A 17,789-nucleotide genomic window follows, 5' to 3' on the forward strand; every position below is an offset into this window, starting at 1 on the left:
GCCTGGCCAGCCTGGGTGAGGGGCTGATGGCTGTTTACAGGCTGGCCAAGCCCCCCAGTGGGGACCCTCACCCCTTGGTGGCGTATCCAGCCTGGGTGAGGGGCTGAGGGCCGTTTTCAGGCTGCCCACAGTCCCTTCAGGGTGGGGTGTCCCACTGGGGTGCCTGGCCAGCCTGAGTGAGGGGTTGAGGGCCGTTTTCAGGCTGGTGATGCCCCCCGGCGACCCAAGCTCCCAGCCTCTCTTCTTTTTTTTTCAGCACCTCCTTGAGCGGAGGCCAGGGTGGGCTGGAAGCAGGTATCTGGGATTTATTTATCTTCTATAATTGAAACTTTGTAGCCTTGAGTGGAGCCCGCGGCCGGCCAGAGCAGGTGGGAAGCTTGGCTTCCTCCATCGCCGGGGGCAACCCAAGCCTCCTCACTCCAGCTCTGTGGCTGCCGCCATCTTAGTTGGGTTAATTTGCATACTTGCTCCTGATTGGCTTTTGGGTATAGAGGAGTGGCGGAGTGATGGTTAATTTGCATGTTCCTCTTATTAGTATAGATGCTCTAGAGACTCATAGCCTAAGGGTTGGCTATAACATAGCCTAGATTTACAGTAGGCTATACCATCTAGTTTTGTGTAATTGTACTTTAGTTTTTGCACAATGACAAAATTCCTCAGCTAAGCATTTCTCAGAACATATTGTTAAGTGGTGTATGACTGTATTTGCCATGGGCAAAGAAGCAAATTTAAATCAGGTACAGATAGAATTGAAATTCTCAAATAAATATGCATATATTTTTATTTGTTAATACATTTATTTAAAATATATTTTTTATTGATTTCAGAGAGGAAAGGAGTGGGAGTGAGAGAGAAAAAAACACCAATGATGAGAGAGATTCATTGATCAACTGCCTCCTGCATGATCCCTACTGGGGATCGAGCCTGGACCAAGAATCACACTGACCTCTTAATTCATAGGTCAATGCTCAACTACTGAGCCATGCCAGTTGGGTGCAAAGATATTTTTACTAGAGTCCCAGTACATGAGATGCGTGAACTTGGGGAGGGGGATTTCCTCGGCCTGGCATGTGCCCTGTCACAGTCTGGGTCTCTTGCAGGCTGGGCCCCCTCACTCCTTACTGCCCGCCAGCAGCGGAGGCGGGAGAGAGGCTCCTGCCACTGCCACTGCACTCGTCAGCCATGAGCCCAGCTTCTGGCTGAGCAGTGCTCCCCCTGTGGGAGTGCACTGACCACCAAGGGGCAGCTCTTGCATTGAGCATCTGCCCCCTGATGGTCAGTGCACGTCACAGCAACTGGTCGTTCTGCTGTTCGGTCAATTTGCATATTACCCTTTTATTATGTAGGATTATATATCCTTTTCCTTAACTTTTTATAGAACGTTGAAGAAAGATTGATATACACCACTGTACTAGCAAGTTTAAAGTGTACACTTTTGTGCAAAATAAGAACCTATCTTTGAAATGCTTTAAAAATTCAAAATTCTCCAATCAGTTTATGAGTATTAATCAATTCTAATACCTAGCCATGGAGTTTAAACAATGATAACCTAGTAAAATGGAAAGCCAACTTTAACCCTATCTATTCATTTGAAGAGTCTCTGTTTTGGTCTTTCAGTTTTATTTAAAACTAGAAGCCCGGTGCATGAAATTCATGCCAGGGAAGGGGGGTGTCCCTCAGTCCGGCCTGTGCCCTCTCGCAATCCGGGACCCCTTGGGTAGTATCCCTAGGCCTGGCCAGCAATCAGGGCCTATCAGGACTTTCCTTCCCCTGGGCTGCTGGCAGCTGGCCCTGCCCCCGCCACTACCACTGCTTGCCATCTGTGTGGTGCTTGCCCACCACCGGTCACCTCCCTCTGCAGGCAACAGGCGTGGGGTGTGATCGCTTGGCTGGCCTGGACCTCCCTCTGTGGGATGATTGATCGCGGGGCCCCCAGATTGATCGTCCTGCAGAGGGAGGCCCCACCCACCCGGCGAGGGCTCCACAATCAATCGCCACGCAGAGGGTGGTCTGGGCCTCCCTTTTTGGGGCAATTGCGGATCTCCCTCCCCCAGTTGATCACCCCGCCTGGGCCCCTCTGTGGGGCGACCAATCGCGGAGCCCCCACGTCGATTGCCCTGCAAAGGGTAGCCTGGGTCTCCCTCTGTCGGGTGATCGTGGGGCGATGGCTGTGTCCCCCTGACCAGTCACATCACACCTGCCTTGGCTGACCTGGCACCAGTGTGTGTCATAGTGTGGTTGTCCAGAAGATCGTTCAGATGGTCGTTCTGCTGTTTACGCTTTTCTTATTATAGACTAGAGGTCCAGTGCATGAAATTCGTGCACAGGTAGGGCCCCTAGTCCTGGCTGGTTTCCCCTCCCGCCTCCTGCCTCCGCAGCCTTGGCTCCGTTCCAGTCTCCACCGCCTCTACTTTGCTCCCTTCTGTAGCGCTTCTCTTCCATGTTGTCTTCAGTCTTCGCTCCCAGCCGATATATGCAAATTAACCGCCATCTTTGTTGGCGGTTAATTTGCATATCATGCTGATTTGCCAGTGGGAGGTGTAGCGAAGGTATGGTCAATTACCATGTTTGTCTATTATTAGATAGGACTAGAGGCCCAGCGCATGATTGAAATCACGCAAGGAGGCGCCCTGCCTCCCGCCGTGCAAGGAGGCACCCCGCGGGGGACCGCGACCTGCGCCTGACCCGCGTAGCCCCTGGCCATCATGTTGTGTCCACTGGTGTGGGGGCAGGCACGCTCCTGTGTGTTGTGTCTCCGCTCCCTCCCGCCCCCAGCCCCAGCCTCTCCGTGTGTTGTGTCTCTACTCTGGCCTGCCCCCAGCCCCAGCCTCCCTTCCTGCCCATCTGCGTGCACAGCTCCTCCTGAGCAGTCGTGATGCAGCCTCCTCCTGAGCAGTAGTGAAGCTCGGCTAGTTAGCATATTCCGTTTATATATATATAGATAGATAATGCAATTGTTTACAGTGGGGTGTAAGGTATGTGTTCTTAAAGCCAAACATGAATTATTCATTTCTTAATTTAGGCAAAGTAATAGGAAAAAATGGAAAACTGATTCAGGAGATTGTGGACAAGTCAGGAGTTGTGAGGGTGAGAATTGAGGCCGAAAATGAGAAAAATGTTCCACAAGAAGAGGTATGTTCTAATGCATATGTTTCTGGTTTGTATAAGAAAAGTAAAAGATTTTTATTTTTTTATTTGAGATTAATTTAGAGTCCTCTGTGATATGCACATAATGTAGATGTACAAATTCTTGATTATCAGACATGCCAGTTAGTGATATAGTTGTAGATACGGCCTCTGTTAATTCTCTAATGCCGTGACTTTGGATTGGTCACTTTAATCCCTTTAATTCTTATTTCTCAATCTTTAAAATGGGTTGTTGTAATTGTAAAAAAAGTACAAAGCACTTTTCAAATATCATTTAACTTTACTGACAAACAAAATTGGGACACTGCTTAGGTTTTCTGGCTTTTATGTTTTGCCTTTATTATTTTGTGTGTATGTATAAATATTTGTGTGGGGGTTGGGGAGGTGAGGGCATGCTCTTCTGTACAATGGTACTGTGTTTAAAATAAAATCTAAATTGCCATAATTTTCATATATTATCTAGTCTTCCTTTTGTGAAAGGTTCTTTTGGCTGAAATTAAATCTTTTGGGGTTTTTATTGCATGATTTTTGCATTCTGTTTTGTTTACTAAAACTGTTTATAATAATTTATCCTCTTAAAATATGATCATTGATACAATAATGGAGCTAAATAAAGACTTAAAATTAGTTATTTTTTCTCTTTTGTGTTTTACCAAGGAAATTATGCCACCAAATTCCCTGCCTTCCACTAGTAACTCAAGGGTTGGACCTACTCCCTCGGAAGAAAAAAAACATATAGATATAAAGGAAAACAGCGCTCATTTTTCTCAAACTAACAGTACAAAAGTACAGAGGGTAAGAAATATTGATCACGTTGAATTACACTGAAAGTAATTTCTTCCACCCAGATGTTACAAATGGGCATTTCGGGTATTTTCTCTGGTTAGACTTACAAGATACTCATGTATTTTTTTCAAATCTCATTTTTAGGTTATGAGATATTACAAACCAAAGTGATACCTACTTTTCATTTTATTTACAGTGACAAATCTTATGTTGTAAACATAAAATATGGGGTTGCATTTAATGGTCATTTTTCTTTTGAGGGTGGACTTTAATTTTTCCATGTTGTATCTCTTGAAATTTTGCAGGTTGTATTAGGTCAAAATGTACCATCTGTTTACATGCATTAGTTACTACTTAAAACCATATTTTAGAAACTGATTTTCAATATTTGAACTAACCTAACTGTTTAGAAATGAGTTTAAAAGTCCTACAGTGAAAGTCCTGCGTTCAGGCTTCTGCGTATCATTTGTTATAGTTAATGACATCACTTGCATTCCTTATACTGCTTTAGGTGTTAGTGATTTCATCAATTGTAGCAGGGGAATCCCAGAAACCTGAACTCAAGGCTTGGCAGGTAGGAAAACATTCCTTGAAAAATACATTTTAATTTTATATTTTAATGTTTATCACCCTTGTTAAGAGAGACTACAAATGACCTTCAGGGTTGGAGGCTGGTGGAGGAGTGTTTATGGGTACATGAATTTATTGCCCTAGGGAGAAAGCTCAGATTTCTTCCTGTTGCTTATAAGGCCTTTCTTTCATGGTAACCTGTCCAATATCATTTGTTACAACTCCTCCCCCTTGCATTCTAGAGAGACTTAAAGCCATACTGAAGTATTTAGAGGTCTCTGAACAGTCATACTGAACAGTCAAATGCATATGTTTTCTCCACCTAGAACACTCTTCTTCCTGCCACCATGCTTTGACCTTACTCCTTATGCAGCTTTCTGTGTGTACTTGTCATAGGTCCCCTATCGTAGCACTCAGAACGTACACATTTACTTATCTACCTCCTCATCCACATTGTGAGTTCCTTCCTTGAGTGCAGGGACTTCTCCATAGCTCGTGAGAACTGTTTATGGGGAAAATGTTGTGACTCACGAGATTCAAAGCAAAAATGCCATTTTATAAAGAGAAATATAACCTCAAGTGCCTTAGATATTCCTCTCTGCTGGGCAACTCAGTTCTCACCCTAGAATAGGGAATCACTTTTCTTGGTGTCAAGTATAGAAGGCCACCATTCTACTCTCACAATTTTTTCATTTTAATTTACTATTCTGGTCCACTAGCGATAATGCTTAAATTAGAGTGGCACTTGGATACACTAACAGTTTGGATATGTTGAAAAGAAAATGTTTTAAAATTATTTGTCCCAAAGTTGATCAAACTAAATCAGTGACAGGGTTTCAAAGCTTATTTTGGTAGCATATGATCCAAAAGGATCATATAGCATTTCATCATATGACATTTTAGAAAATAGTATACTGCTTTCTAACAGTCAATTGGGGGAAAAACTCAACAGTCAAGATGTTTTTGAGAAGGAGATCTGATCCATGGGCTTGATAATTTCCATGGTTCATATATTATTTGATGTAAAAAAAAATCCATTATGAAGCCCATGGGTTTTCAATTGCACCTGATTATTCAGATGGTCATTGCTACTTGGAAGCAGTTCCTTTTCTACCAGACAAAGGTCAGTCTGCAAGCTGTATTTCCTAACTGTTCAGTTTTGTTCCCCATTAACAGCCATGTTCATGTGGAAGGAAAAAGAAAAAAAACCTGTTCCAGCCCCACATCTGTTTAAGATGCTGTGTACTGAATGCAAGCAAGCAAAAGCAGCCCAGGAGTAGCCACACCTATCAAATGAATGCTCTTTTTAAAAGAGTGATACTTGCTAAAAAGACAGCTTCTTGGCTTCTAACACCTAGAAACTTCGCCTAGAAAATTATAATATTCACATCAGAGCCATTGTATGCTTTTTTAGTTACTTGTGAATATTAGTAACCATGTGTATTTCTTCAGCAAAATATAGAACTGTTCTCAACTTCGAACGTCATAATTGCCAGCTGTTAGTTTGCACAACTGGCCTAGGTTTCCCTATAACTTGTGACAAGAAATAGTGTTTTTTCTCATTTGTACTGATGGGCTGGAAGTATAAATTTTTAGCATACAACTTTTAAAAATCTATCCTTATATTAAAGTAGTACCATAGAGAGAAGATGAAACTTAACTTATGATTCAGCTTTTTTTTATAATTTTCAGAGCAAATTATTGAAATGTAATGTTAAATTTTATGCTCATGGAAATGCCAGGTTTTTTCCCCCTCATGGAATAATTACTCAGTGCATTTTAATGTATCCTAATTCTGTTTGTGTGTGTTTTTTTGTTCTCTGTTGATTTGGTTAGCTAATTGATTTAATTTTTAATTTTGTACCATAATATCTAAATTTTAATGATTTTTAAAAGAATTTGATTTTGATAAAAATTTTAGATGAATTAGAGTATTTTGTTTATGCATCTCATGTTAGTTAAAGCCTGTATAATTTTGAATTAAATAATTTGTGACTTTGCCAACATTTTTAATTGTAGTGTTTAAAACATAATAACCTGATGCATTTAAGAGGTTGCTATATTGATCTGTCCTTATTCACAGATGTGTAAAATATGCCAGCTATTTTTGTTTTCATGTATTACTGATTATTTGTGTACCTACTGTTTGTCAGACCTTGTCCTAGGGATTTAGTCATTATTTGCATTTTTCAGATTAATCCATTATTAATTTTATGGGATCATTGTCACCATTTCTTTTCCAGGGTATGGTACCATTTGTTTTTGTGGGAACAAAGGACAGCATCGCTAATGCCACTGTTCTTTTGGATTATCACCTGAACTATTTAAAGGTGAGAACAGCAAGAACTTTAATTTCAAATTCTTTTTGCACTAAAATATAAAAACTCCATAGTAAACCTTTCAGTAGTTAAGATTCATTCTGAACATTATAATGAATGACCTGTAAAAAGTAATAGATAAAATACTTTGTTTAGCTTATTATATTCCTTTTGAAAACACAAGTCAATTTTCATCATCATCATAAATGTAAGGACCAGTATCCCAGTTTTCAATAAATTCCCCCGTTTCCCATTATTCCTCTTTTAAACCTTGCACTTAATTTAGGTTAATCCTTTACACAGGTTTTTCATTAGGTAGATCCTTTCTAGCCTTTGTGAGTTTTCCACTTGCTTTTGTTGTCTCTTTTATGTCATTTATTAAGGAAATCCCACTGTTTCACGAAATCTTTTTAAATGTGTACCCTTCATATTTTTCTCTATACTCTGTTATACAAAACAAACAATTTTTATAGCATTTATCCCCCCTCTAGATTGCAAACTGGAAAATAAGAACCAGGTTACTACAAGGTATAAATGGAAAGGGCACTAGATTGGCAATCCAGCGATTTGCTTCTAGATGATCTTTTGTCATGGACTAGCTGTGTGACTTTAGGCAAGTCGCTTCCCTAGATGCTTTTTAAAATTTCTGGCCAAAAAGTTCTATAAATCAATAAGATGGAGTCTTATCCATGTCACTTAATAATTCCTTCTATCCATGTGTTTCAAAATATAATGTAACTGGTACTAAGTAATATTTTAAAAGTAATCCAAGTTTCTATTTCATTTGTAATGCTATCTTAAGAATTTGTTGCCTATTTCTTAGAGAAATAAAATTAAACAATTTCTACTTGTATGCAAATAAGGGAAAAAAAGGTTCAGTAGTTAGACATTTCATTCATTTTTATGGTGGTTAGTTAATTGAAAGTGGGAAAGTTTTATCCAGCAAGGCTTGCATGGGTAGGATTTCCCATTGATTTGCTTATTTATTTTTGTTTTAAAACATGTTTATGTGTAATCTGTTGTATGTGTTTTTCTTCATATTCTTAGCTTACATTAATTATGAAGACCTGGAGAGTTAGTGTTGTATTGTATTGATCCCTTGTTCTTTTGACTAATCTTCTTTCTTAGATCTTTTGATTTATTCTTCACAACTGAATATCTTTTTTGGTTATCAGCAGCTGTCCTGTTGCCATTCTTTCCATCACCAGATCTTCACTTGATTGGGCCTGGCATCTTTCACCAAAAGATGACTGCTTTGCCCCAGTGAGATAACATGGACTACCATTCTGTTTTGCAAGATATACCCATTCCATTAGCTATAACTATACTTTTGGAGTAAGCCACTCACTCAGCTGCAGTCTCTTCTTTGTTCAAGTCCGTTGTAAAACAAATTCTAGTTCAGAGCTCAGATCAAACTCACCCAAATCCTTACCTGCCCTTTCTTTTCCAGAAAACTGCCACAACCAAGATTTTAGGAGCTTAGCTTTTCAGGGGCTTCTCCAGTGACTATTCATGTAGACAGTTTCTCTGGTGGCCTCTGCTTGACTGAGACACTCAGTACTACTATATTTATGAATCTAGCTCCCTATAGCCCATAAATGAGATGTTTATGGGTAGATTGGAAGGATGAGGCTTATAATTGAGACTGTATATGGATTTGACAGAACCCAACATATTGGAAGCACTGTATGTAAGGATCTGTCTGTGGAACCTAGGTGTATATTTTGATCACCTAAATTTATATTGTTCATCATACTTGGTCTAGCAGAGTTGTAGTGTTTAAAAGGTTTGTAAGGCATGATGTAAGACCTAACTTTTTTGGCCAGCTATTAAATAGTTTCCTGCCCTGTATAAGGAATATGAGAATTTTCAGTTCATTGAAAATAATTGTTCCTTAATTGTATAATCACATCCAAAGACCTACTGTAGTATATGTTCTTTGCAAACAAGATGGCCCAAACTCAATGCTTTGTAAATTAAGATTAACTGGCAAGTCTATTTCAATTCAGAGTATTTACAATGTGTGATTTTTAGGGTTGGCTGGTTAAACCTTAAATGTCTATTTCTGTATTCATACATTTTAGAGTTGTTTTATTCAATATCCTGTCATTAAGAAGTCCCAAAATTAGCATATCTGTACCTTAGCAGATTCCATTGAGTAACAGTGCCAAATCAAGCAATTTTAAATTCTATAATGCTGAGTATTTTTGTTATATCTCTAATTCTGGGCATCAGTAATCTGTTATTTAATTTTGTTTTTTAAGGAGATCATTCAATTTCCTGATAATTCTGTGTAACAGTGTTTACTATAAATTAAGAACTGAAATTGAAATATTTCCAGTATACTTTTTTATCTTATGAAAAGGAGAAAGGTATTATTAAGTAAAATGTCAAATTATTTTTACTGTTATCTTGTATATTTTAAATAGGAAGTAGACCAGTTGCGTTTGGAGAGATTACAAATTGATGAGCAGTTGCGACAGATTGGAGCTAGTTCTAGACCACCACCAAATCGTACAGATAAGGAAAAAGGCTATGTGACTGATGATGGTCAAGGAATGGGTCGAGGTAGTAGACCTTACAGAAATAGGGGGCACGGCAGACGCGGTCCTGGATATACTTCAGGTACAAACTAAGCATTTTACTCAGTAACTTTATCTGTTCCTACACTTAATAGCTGCTAACCTCTAATATTCATTAGAACCCCATTATAACTATTTCTCACTACATGGTTTCTGATTCACAATGGGTCAAATTGTGTTGCAAGAGACATAGAGTAAAAACCTGATAATGACACATAGAGTTCACAGGGCAGGTGTGAGTTCTGTCCACGTTCTGACTGGGGATAAATCTGCTTAAGCCCTTGTGTGTTGATGATTTTCTTAAGGCCTTTCCTAATTTTATTACTGTATACCCAAAACTTTTTTACATTTGTGTACTGTGGCTCATTTTTTGTCAGGCATGTGCTGGTCATACTTGCTGGATGGACTGTGTAAATCAGGGGTCTACATCCTGTGGCTCATAAGGTGATTTTGTATGGCATGGCCAAAGTCAGCCCTAGGCACAGTCAAGAAGTCGGCAAAGTTTCTCTTTGCCTTCCCAGCTCTTCTGTCAGTGCTTCTTTCTTCTCTCCCAGTACCTTTCCTGAATGCTGTCCCCACCTGCCAGTACCTACTGTCTTTCTTGCTCAACTGTGTAACTACTATGTAACTTGCTGATGATGGTATAAGGTATAATCCATCTCACAAATATTTGCGTTTCAAAAAGGAACTCTTTAAGATGGAAAGCCTTCAAGATCCACAGGAATGAAGCTATAATGGTGAAGCTATAATTGGTCATTAGCTCCAACAAAGGAAGAGAGAGAGGTAGTAGAGTTGACATTCTGGAGTTGGGGAGAGATATACCTACTCCTATGGCCAACTTTGAACCTAACCCGTAACCCTCTTTCAAAAGTCTGTTCTTTTTGATGTTGAAGTCCCACCTCACTTTGGAGCTCTTTTCTTCCACTCCCATCCCTTAGGTCATTAATCCACCTTCTCAGGCATAATGACTGTATTATAATAAAACTTTCATTAATAATAAATTATTCTAGTGGGAATGGGAGGGAAGGTTGTGGACCAAGTATCAGGAAAGCATATCCCCATTCATCTGGTCCAATCCCTGTTCCCACAAGAGATCCTTCCCTGAGACAGTTGCCATGGTGGCCTTCTTTGCCAGTCTCTCAGAGGTGACCAAAATGTGTGCTGCATTCCCCTATGTTCCTTAGCCAAACCTTATTAAAATGAACTCTATGAAAGGTTTTGTTTCTCAAGGTATTACTTTTAAACATTGTAGACAACTTTTCCTCCAGAGAGCGCAGATGGTTAAAGGAGTACAGCTGTTTAATGATGTGGCATACTCAGACTTGAACTTAGATGGCTAATAAAATGCCTTTTTTTAAAAATGAGAACCAAAAATGTTTTCCAAGATTACCTAAAAAATTATAAAACCCTTCATTTTGAATTTAAGATAATTTGTTTCACAAAATAGAAGGTGATAATACCTTTTAGTAGGCGTATAAATTGGGAGGAAGAGTATTAGATTACCCCTGAAAGGTTTCTGGAAGCTTCTGATAACCTAACTTTTTTTTTTTTTTAAGTCGGACAATGGTATATAACTTTTAACTCTCGATAGGAACTAATTCTGAAGCATCAAATGCTTCTGAAACAGAATCTGACCACAGAGACGAACTCAGTGATTGGTCATTAGCTCCAACAGAGGAAGAGAGGGAGAACTTTCTGCGCAGAGGAGAGGGACGACGACGTGGCGGTGGAGGAAGAGGACAGGGAGGAAGAGGACGTGGAGGCGGCTTCAAAGGTAGAGGTTTTCTTTTTTAAAAAATCTTTATTGTTGAAAGTATCACATATACCCCCTTCTCCTCCCCTCCATTGACCTCTTCTAGCCCACCCTCACCCCCCATCCTATATAATAAAAGGCTAATACTAGTATGCAAATCGACCGAACAGCGGAACGACTAGTCGCTATGATGCGCACTGACCACCAGGGGGCAGACGCTCAACACAGGAGCTGCCCACTGGTGGTCAGTGTGCTCCCACAGGGGGAGCACTGCTCAGCCAGAAGCTGGGCTCACAGCTGGCAAGTGCAGCTGGGGTGGCAAGAGCCTCTCCCACCTCAATGGCAGCGCTAATGATGTCCAACTGCCGGCTTAGGCCCTAATCCGGCAGTCGGACATCCCCCAAGGGCTCCTGGACTGAGAGAGGGCGCAGGCTGGGCTGAGGGATCCCCCCATCCCCCGAGTGCATGAATTTCATGCACCGGGCCTCTAGTAAGAAATAAAGGTTAATTGTAACAACTGCCTGAAGTTCAGTGAAAAATCTTGGTGATTTAACACTGTATTACCAAGACCCCATTTCTCCTGTTTTGTACTGCTCATCATAGTAAAGCCTCAGCCTTTCATACAGTAATTGACAGAATATTAGCCTTTCTTATGGTTCATGTAGAATATGTAAATCAACACTGATAACTAGTTCAGCTTCTTCGGAGAGTCTAAACATAGCATCTGAAATTAGCTCAGATTGACCTGTAACAGTTGCACAGTTGTAATGCCTTCAAAATATTTTGTTTCTATGTAACTGTAATCACTAGGTTGATTATATTTTGGATTTTTTGGTTGGTGTAAGTCAGTGGTCGGCAAACTGCGGCTCACGAGCCACATGCGGCTCTTTGGCCCCTTGAGTGTGGCTCTTCCACAAAATACCGACTCTGCACATGGGCCACGAAATTTCAATCGCACTGTACGTGCGCGCCCGCACATGGTATTTTGTGGAAGAGCCACACTCAAGGGGCCAAAGAGCCGCATGTGGCTCGCTAGCCGCGGTTTGCCAACCACTGGTCTAAGTAAATTGAGGATATGGGAATAAAGAGCTTCCAATAAGCATGTTAGAATCAGTAATTGTTGAACCTTTTTAAAACGTCCCTATAGGAAACGACGATCACTCCCGATCAGATAATCGTCCTCGTAATCCGAGAGAGGCTAAAGGGAGAACTGCAGATGGATCCCTCCAGGTAAACCCATATGCCTTTTTCATCTAAATTATTTGCATTAGAGTAGTTTGAAATTTCGTGAGTTTATTTTTAAACATATTCAAAGATTATAAATTTGATATCTGTGAAATAATTTCCTTTTACCATTACAACTGTGATAATCTTTGTTTTCATGCAAACATACAAAGATTTCTCTAGAGAATATGTAGTTAAAGTATTTGTGAAGACTTTAATTGTCATATGACTTCAATACAACATTGGTGGTCCCTCTGATTCCCCCCCCCCCCCAAAAAAAACACCCTGGAATGTACTGAGAGTGAGACCTGAGTCAACCTTGTGGGTCCCTCTTCCCCTGAGAAGCAGGAATAGAATATCCTCTTTAAATGGAAAGTAAGGAAAAGAAGGCATGTATTTCAAAAGTAATAATTATAATAGGCAGGGCTGATGATACTCAGCTAGAACCTGCTGAATCAGTCAGCTGCTTGTTTACAGCCAGCCTCTATTCTGAAACTCCCATATCAATTGGTTGTCACCTGTACTGTATCTATTGTTAAATAATTTTAAAATTACCTCGGACAATGTCCAGACACCTCTGCTAAGTGTTTTGTGTGTATTTTATCTAATTTAATCTTGCAGCAGCCACCTAAGGTAAGTCTTTTTGTTCTTCTATTTTAAAGGATAGTAAACGGAAGTTTAGAAAGATTCAGTCCTTTGACCAAGATCACATAGTTAGCATATGGTGCAGTGATATTTGAACCCTGGTGTCTGATTCCAAGTGCACATGTTCTCTTCTACTTCTTTGACTCTTAATTCTTACCCCCACTAGTTAGGATTCCTTCTCGACTGTGGATTGGTTTGGGACCAACACCCTAGATAACTGAGAAAGAACTTGTTTTTTAAATTTTTTTTAAATATATTTTATTGATTCTCTACAGAGAGGAAGGGAGAGGGATAGAGAGTTAGAATCATCGATGAGAGAGAAACACCGATCAGCTGCCTCCTGCACGCCCCCCACTGGGGATGTGCCCGCAACCAAGGTACATGCCCCCGACCGGAATCGAACCTGGGACCCTTTAGTCCACAGGCCGACGCTCTGTCCAATGAGCCAAACCGGTCAGGGCAAGAAAGAACTTTTTAAAAGCAGAATCTTTATGACAAAATGTTCTTTAAAATTCATAGTAGTTGTAAGTACATGTTAACTACTGGTGGGTTCTTCAGGACCAGCATAGAAAAGACTTTAGACCTAGATAAAAATATGGATGAAATAATGTACTTACATGTATTTTACAAAGATGTAAGGCATTTAATGTACCAGTTTTGTAATTCCTTTCTTAAATGGACATATTTGATGAACTAGGCTTTCTGATCACATTGGTTAAAAGGATGCATATTTGTAACTAAAATAGGCTGTATTTTCTATGTAAGTATGAGAATAGATGTAAATCAGACACTTACTGGCTCATTTCACTTAACAGGTCCCTCTGTGCATGCAAAAATGAAATAAAATAAATCAAAGCACCAAACCCTTGACAACAGAACATTTAAAACATACAACCATACCCAACATTTAAACACACTTTGAAATTACAGTGAACCATTTTGGGATATATGTAGCATTTGTACTTGAAGCAGATCAATATTTGTCATTATTTTAGGCCCATTTGTCAATATTACCTTCCCTTTGTACAGTGTCTAGAATTCTATTAGCAGTGTTTTAAGTGTCCTGTGTTAGCACTTAAAATATTGTATAAATCAGTATTTTATTTGTAATTGCATTTATCTTTACACTCTTCCCGGGATTACAGTTCCTCTGGTAATTAGTGTCTTCAAATTTCCCTGTACAGCTTTTCTTCAAAGTTCAAGTTATATTATCATCTGACTTTCCTTACTGAAATACAAGCTGCTAGAAACCAATGCTCATATTCTTCCACCATAGACAATGGGAGCACTCAGTATAGACAAACTTAATCACACCCATGATGGATATAAAGGTGTAAACTGAAGGCTAGTTAATAAGAGAGTTGAGTTATTATCCTGGTAAAGTCAGATTCGAAAGATATTAATTTGCCTCTTTTCTCCTGCATTTCATAATCTTTGAAGAATAACTCATTCTTTTGAACTCTGAATATTATAGCCATGTTTATTTTGTAATAATCATTCGTTTTAATTATTTGTTTTTCACTGTTTTATTCTGCTTAGAAGAAGACACAGTAGGATTGTTTTTATCTAACTTTGAATGCAATGAGATGACCAGTGTGTTCCAGTTAAAGAAGAAGAGTGTCTTAAAATCATAAACAAAATAAAGATCCTACTTGACCTGATTTCTTTCACTACTTCTATTCTCATCCCTCATTTCCCTTTTTGACATGTGGAGTTTACACTTCAGGCTTAAATTTCTTGTCAGGCCAATTACAGATTACAATAGGATTTGGTGTGTGTATATAACAAATATAACTTGTTTTAGATCAGAGTTGACTGCAATAATGAAAGGAGTGTCCACACTAAAACATTACAGAATACCTCCAGTGAAGGTAATCGGCTGCGCACGGGTAAAGATCGTAACCAGAAGAAGGAAAAGCCAGACAGCGTGGATGGTCAGCAACCACTTGTGAATGGAGTACCCTAAACTGCGTAATTCTGAAGTTATATTTCCATTACCATTTCCATAATTCTTATTCCATATTAGAAAACTTTGTTAGGCCAAAGACAAAAGGTAGGCAAGATGGCACAGGGCATGAAATGAACACAAATTCTGTTTAAGAATTTTATTTTTCTGGTATTGGCCATAAGCAACAATTTTCAGATTTGCACAAAAATGATATCTTGATCTTGAAATTTTCAAGCACTGCTTTTAAGTATACTTAGCACTTCAGGACAGGATTTTAGTTTGGTTTATTTTTTAAAGTACTGAAAAGTGATATTCTTTGTTAATTTGGATCATTTTCCTACATAGGTGATAACACTGGTACATTTCAGTTTTTCTGAATAAATAGCACTTATGGTAATCATATTAGACTTCTGTTTTCAGTCTCGTATAGAAGTCAATGAAATAATATGTCATTTCATGTCCTGTGTCAATTTATGTGTTGGTCCACTATTTCAGTATTTTAGTGGACCCTGAGATGTGTGTGATGTGACGTTTGTCATTTCATTAGCAAAAAAAAAAAAAAAAAAAGTTGTATGATCTGTGCCTTTTCTATATCTTGGCAGGTAGGAATATTATATTTGGATGCAGAGTTCAGGGAAGATAAGTTGGAACACTAAATATTAAAGATGTTGCAAACCCTGTCAAACATTAGTACTTTATAGAAGAATGCATGCTTTCCACTTTTGTTCCTTGCATAAACATCAGGTTAGGCAGTATAAAGAATAGGATTGTTTTTGTTTATGTTTTGTTGCACTGAAGTTTGACAAATAGTGTTATTGAGAGGGTTGTGTAATTTTTTTCTGAATAGACAGGAGAAGAAGTAACTGTCTTTTCATTTGAGAGAGGCTAAAATGTTTTCAGCTAGGAGTAAATCTTTTTGGTTGAAAGTTAGTAGAATATGCCTGCTCTTTGGCCTGATGACCAGTTTTAACTTAGAGCCTTTTTTATTTTGTCCTCCCCTTGTTTTGTGAAGATTTTCATATTTTAATTTCAGGCTTAATTTGGGGAGATAGGAGGGTCATTTCTGTGTGTGCATAATAAACCTGTGAAGTACAGGTACTTTGTCTAAAAAATATTGGAAGCAGGTTAAATGTTTTGTAAACTTTGAAATATTAGGTCTAATGCATAAGCAGAATTGGAAAGCAGACTAAGATTGATTAACAAAAAACTTTTTCTTTTTTTTCTTTTTATTAAGCAGAATTGGAAAGCAGACTAAGATTGGTTAACAAAAACTGTTTTTTTTAGTTTCTTTTTCTTGTTTGATGTGTTGGGTTTGGTTTTGTTTTTGAGTCTTTTTTTTTTTAAAAATGGGTGAAATTTAGTGAGGCAAATTATGTGAAGGACCTTCACTCTAAGATGTTATATTTTTCTTAAAAAATAACTCCAAGCCGGGGTACCACTGAGTCTGTATAGAGCCGTACAAACAGAAGTTCTGCCTCTGATGTATTTTGTGAGTTTGTTTCTTTGAATTTTCATTTTACAGTTACTTTTCCTTGCATACAAATAAACATAAAATGGCAACAAACTGCACATGATTTCAAGAATATTAAAAAGTCTCTTAAAAATATTGCCAAAATTAATGTTGATTTCTAGTTATTTATTCTTGGAATGTATAGTATTTGAAAACAGAAATTGGTACCTTGCACACATCATCTGTAAGCTGTTTGGTTTAAAATACTGTAGATAATTAACCAAGGTAGAATGACCTTGTAATGTAACTGCTCTTGGGCAATATTCTCTGTACATATTAGCGACAACAGATTGGATTTTATGTTGACATTTGTTTGGTTATAGTGCAATATATTTTGTATGCAAGCAGTTTCAATAAAGTTTGATCTTCCTCTGCGAAATTGATGTTGATGCAATCCTTACAAATGATTGCTTTTAAAATTTTAAGATAGAAAAAGAAATCTATAGAAAGTGTTCTGTTATAAAATGTAACTGTTACCATTGGAAATTCACGTCATAGAAAGTTAGCCGTTATCTACCAACTTTCAATAACTTGATCATATTTAATAAGGTGAAAAAAATCAACAAAATGGTACAGAAGCACATTGTGCCATTACAATATGCACTAAGTCTCTTTTTTTACAAAGGCTGAATTCAGCAGGGCGCTAACTTGCTTAAATGTGAATTACTAACTTCTAAAACTGTAATTTGATTCACATGTTTTCAAATAGAGTTGGAGTTGATTCATATTACAATATTTGTGTGCTAAATGTGTATGTTTTTCAGTTAAAAGTTATGATGTTTTTAAAATCTTATTAAAGTTTCAAAAAATCTGAAGATTGTTTATCTAGATGTAAATTTTTATTAAAAAGTTGCACTTATGAAAAAGCAAAAAATTAGTCTGACAAATGTTTGCTCCTGGTCTTAAATTTCTAAATATATTTTAAAAAATTAATGATATGTGGGGGGAAAGTTGTTTACCATGCATAGCATATATGCCTTGCAAATCTTTTTATGTGTCCTTAAAAGGTAAAAATGTTGATATTTAAAAATATAATTATCCATATTCCCAGTTAGAAGATTTCAACACATTAATTGCATAGAATGCCACTAAACCATATTAAACACATACTTTTGTCTGTGTAACCATAAACATACCCTGCCATTTGGAAAATATTAAAGTGTCTGTGTAGCTAAAAATGAAAATAACTTTGATGTCAATATCCATTAAGAAAATAAATGACAAGACTGAGGTAGAATGAGCCTGAATTGGCTATTGTGGTCACTTCAAGGAACTCTGGCACAGCCTGGAAAAGAAGGGTAGAAAT

The 17,789-nt window shown here is 38.2% G+C and overlaps 1 protein-coding gene across 15 annotated transcripts in view; it reads left to right on the forward strand.

Annotated features, from left to right (window-relative positions):
• The window catches only part of FMR1 (fragile X mental retardation 1), a 42,055-nt gene extending 24,757 nt beyond the window's left edge, over positions 1 to 17,298 (forward strand). Inside the window, exons 10-17 of one of the 15 annotated variants that reach the window (XM_005871557.2) lie at positions 3,023 to 3,132; positions 3,805 to 3,942; positions 4,445 to 4,507; positions 6,747 to 6,833; positions 9,251 to 9,446; positions 10,995 to 11,177; positions 12,304 to 12,386; positions 14,830 to 17,298. In XM_005871557.2, the coding sequence (XP_005871619.1) occupies positions 3,023 to 3,132; positions 3,805 to 3,942; positions 4,445 to 4,507; positions 6,747 to 6,833; positions 9,251 to 9,446; positions 10,995 to 11,177; positions 12,304 to 12,386; positions 14,830 to 14,991 (1,022 nt within the window). In that variant the 3' untranslated portion in view covers positions 14,992 to 17,298. Of the gene's footprint in view, positions 1 to 3,022; positions 3,133 to 3,804; positions 3,943 to 4,444; positions 4,508 to 6,746; positions 6,834 to 9,250; positions 9,447 to 10,994; positions 11,178 to 12,303; positions 12,387 to 13,001; positions 13,311 to 14,564 lie in introns of those variants that run through there. The other 14 variants (XM_005871559.2, XM_005871558.2, XM_005871562.2 and 11 more) reach the window with 14 other exon arrangements.
• Positions 17,299 to 17,789: the final 491 nt, after the last annotated feature.

The sequence above is a fragment of the Myotis brandtii genome, unplaced genomic scaffold, assembly GCF_000412655.1.
Source record: "Myotis brandtii unplaced genomic scaffold, ASM41265v1 scaffold345, whole genome shotgun sequence".
NCBI classification, from domain to species: Eukaryota; Metazoa; Chordata; class Mammalia; order Chiroptera; family Vespertilionidae; genus Myotis; species Myotis brandtii.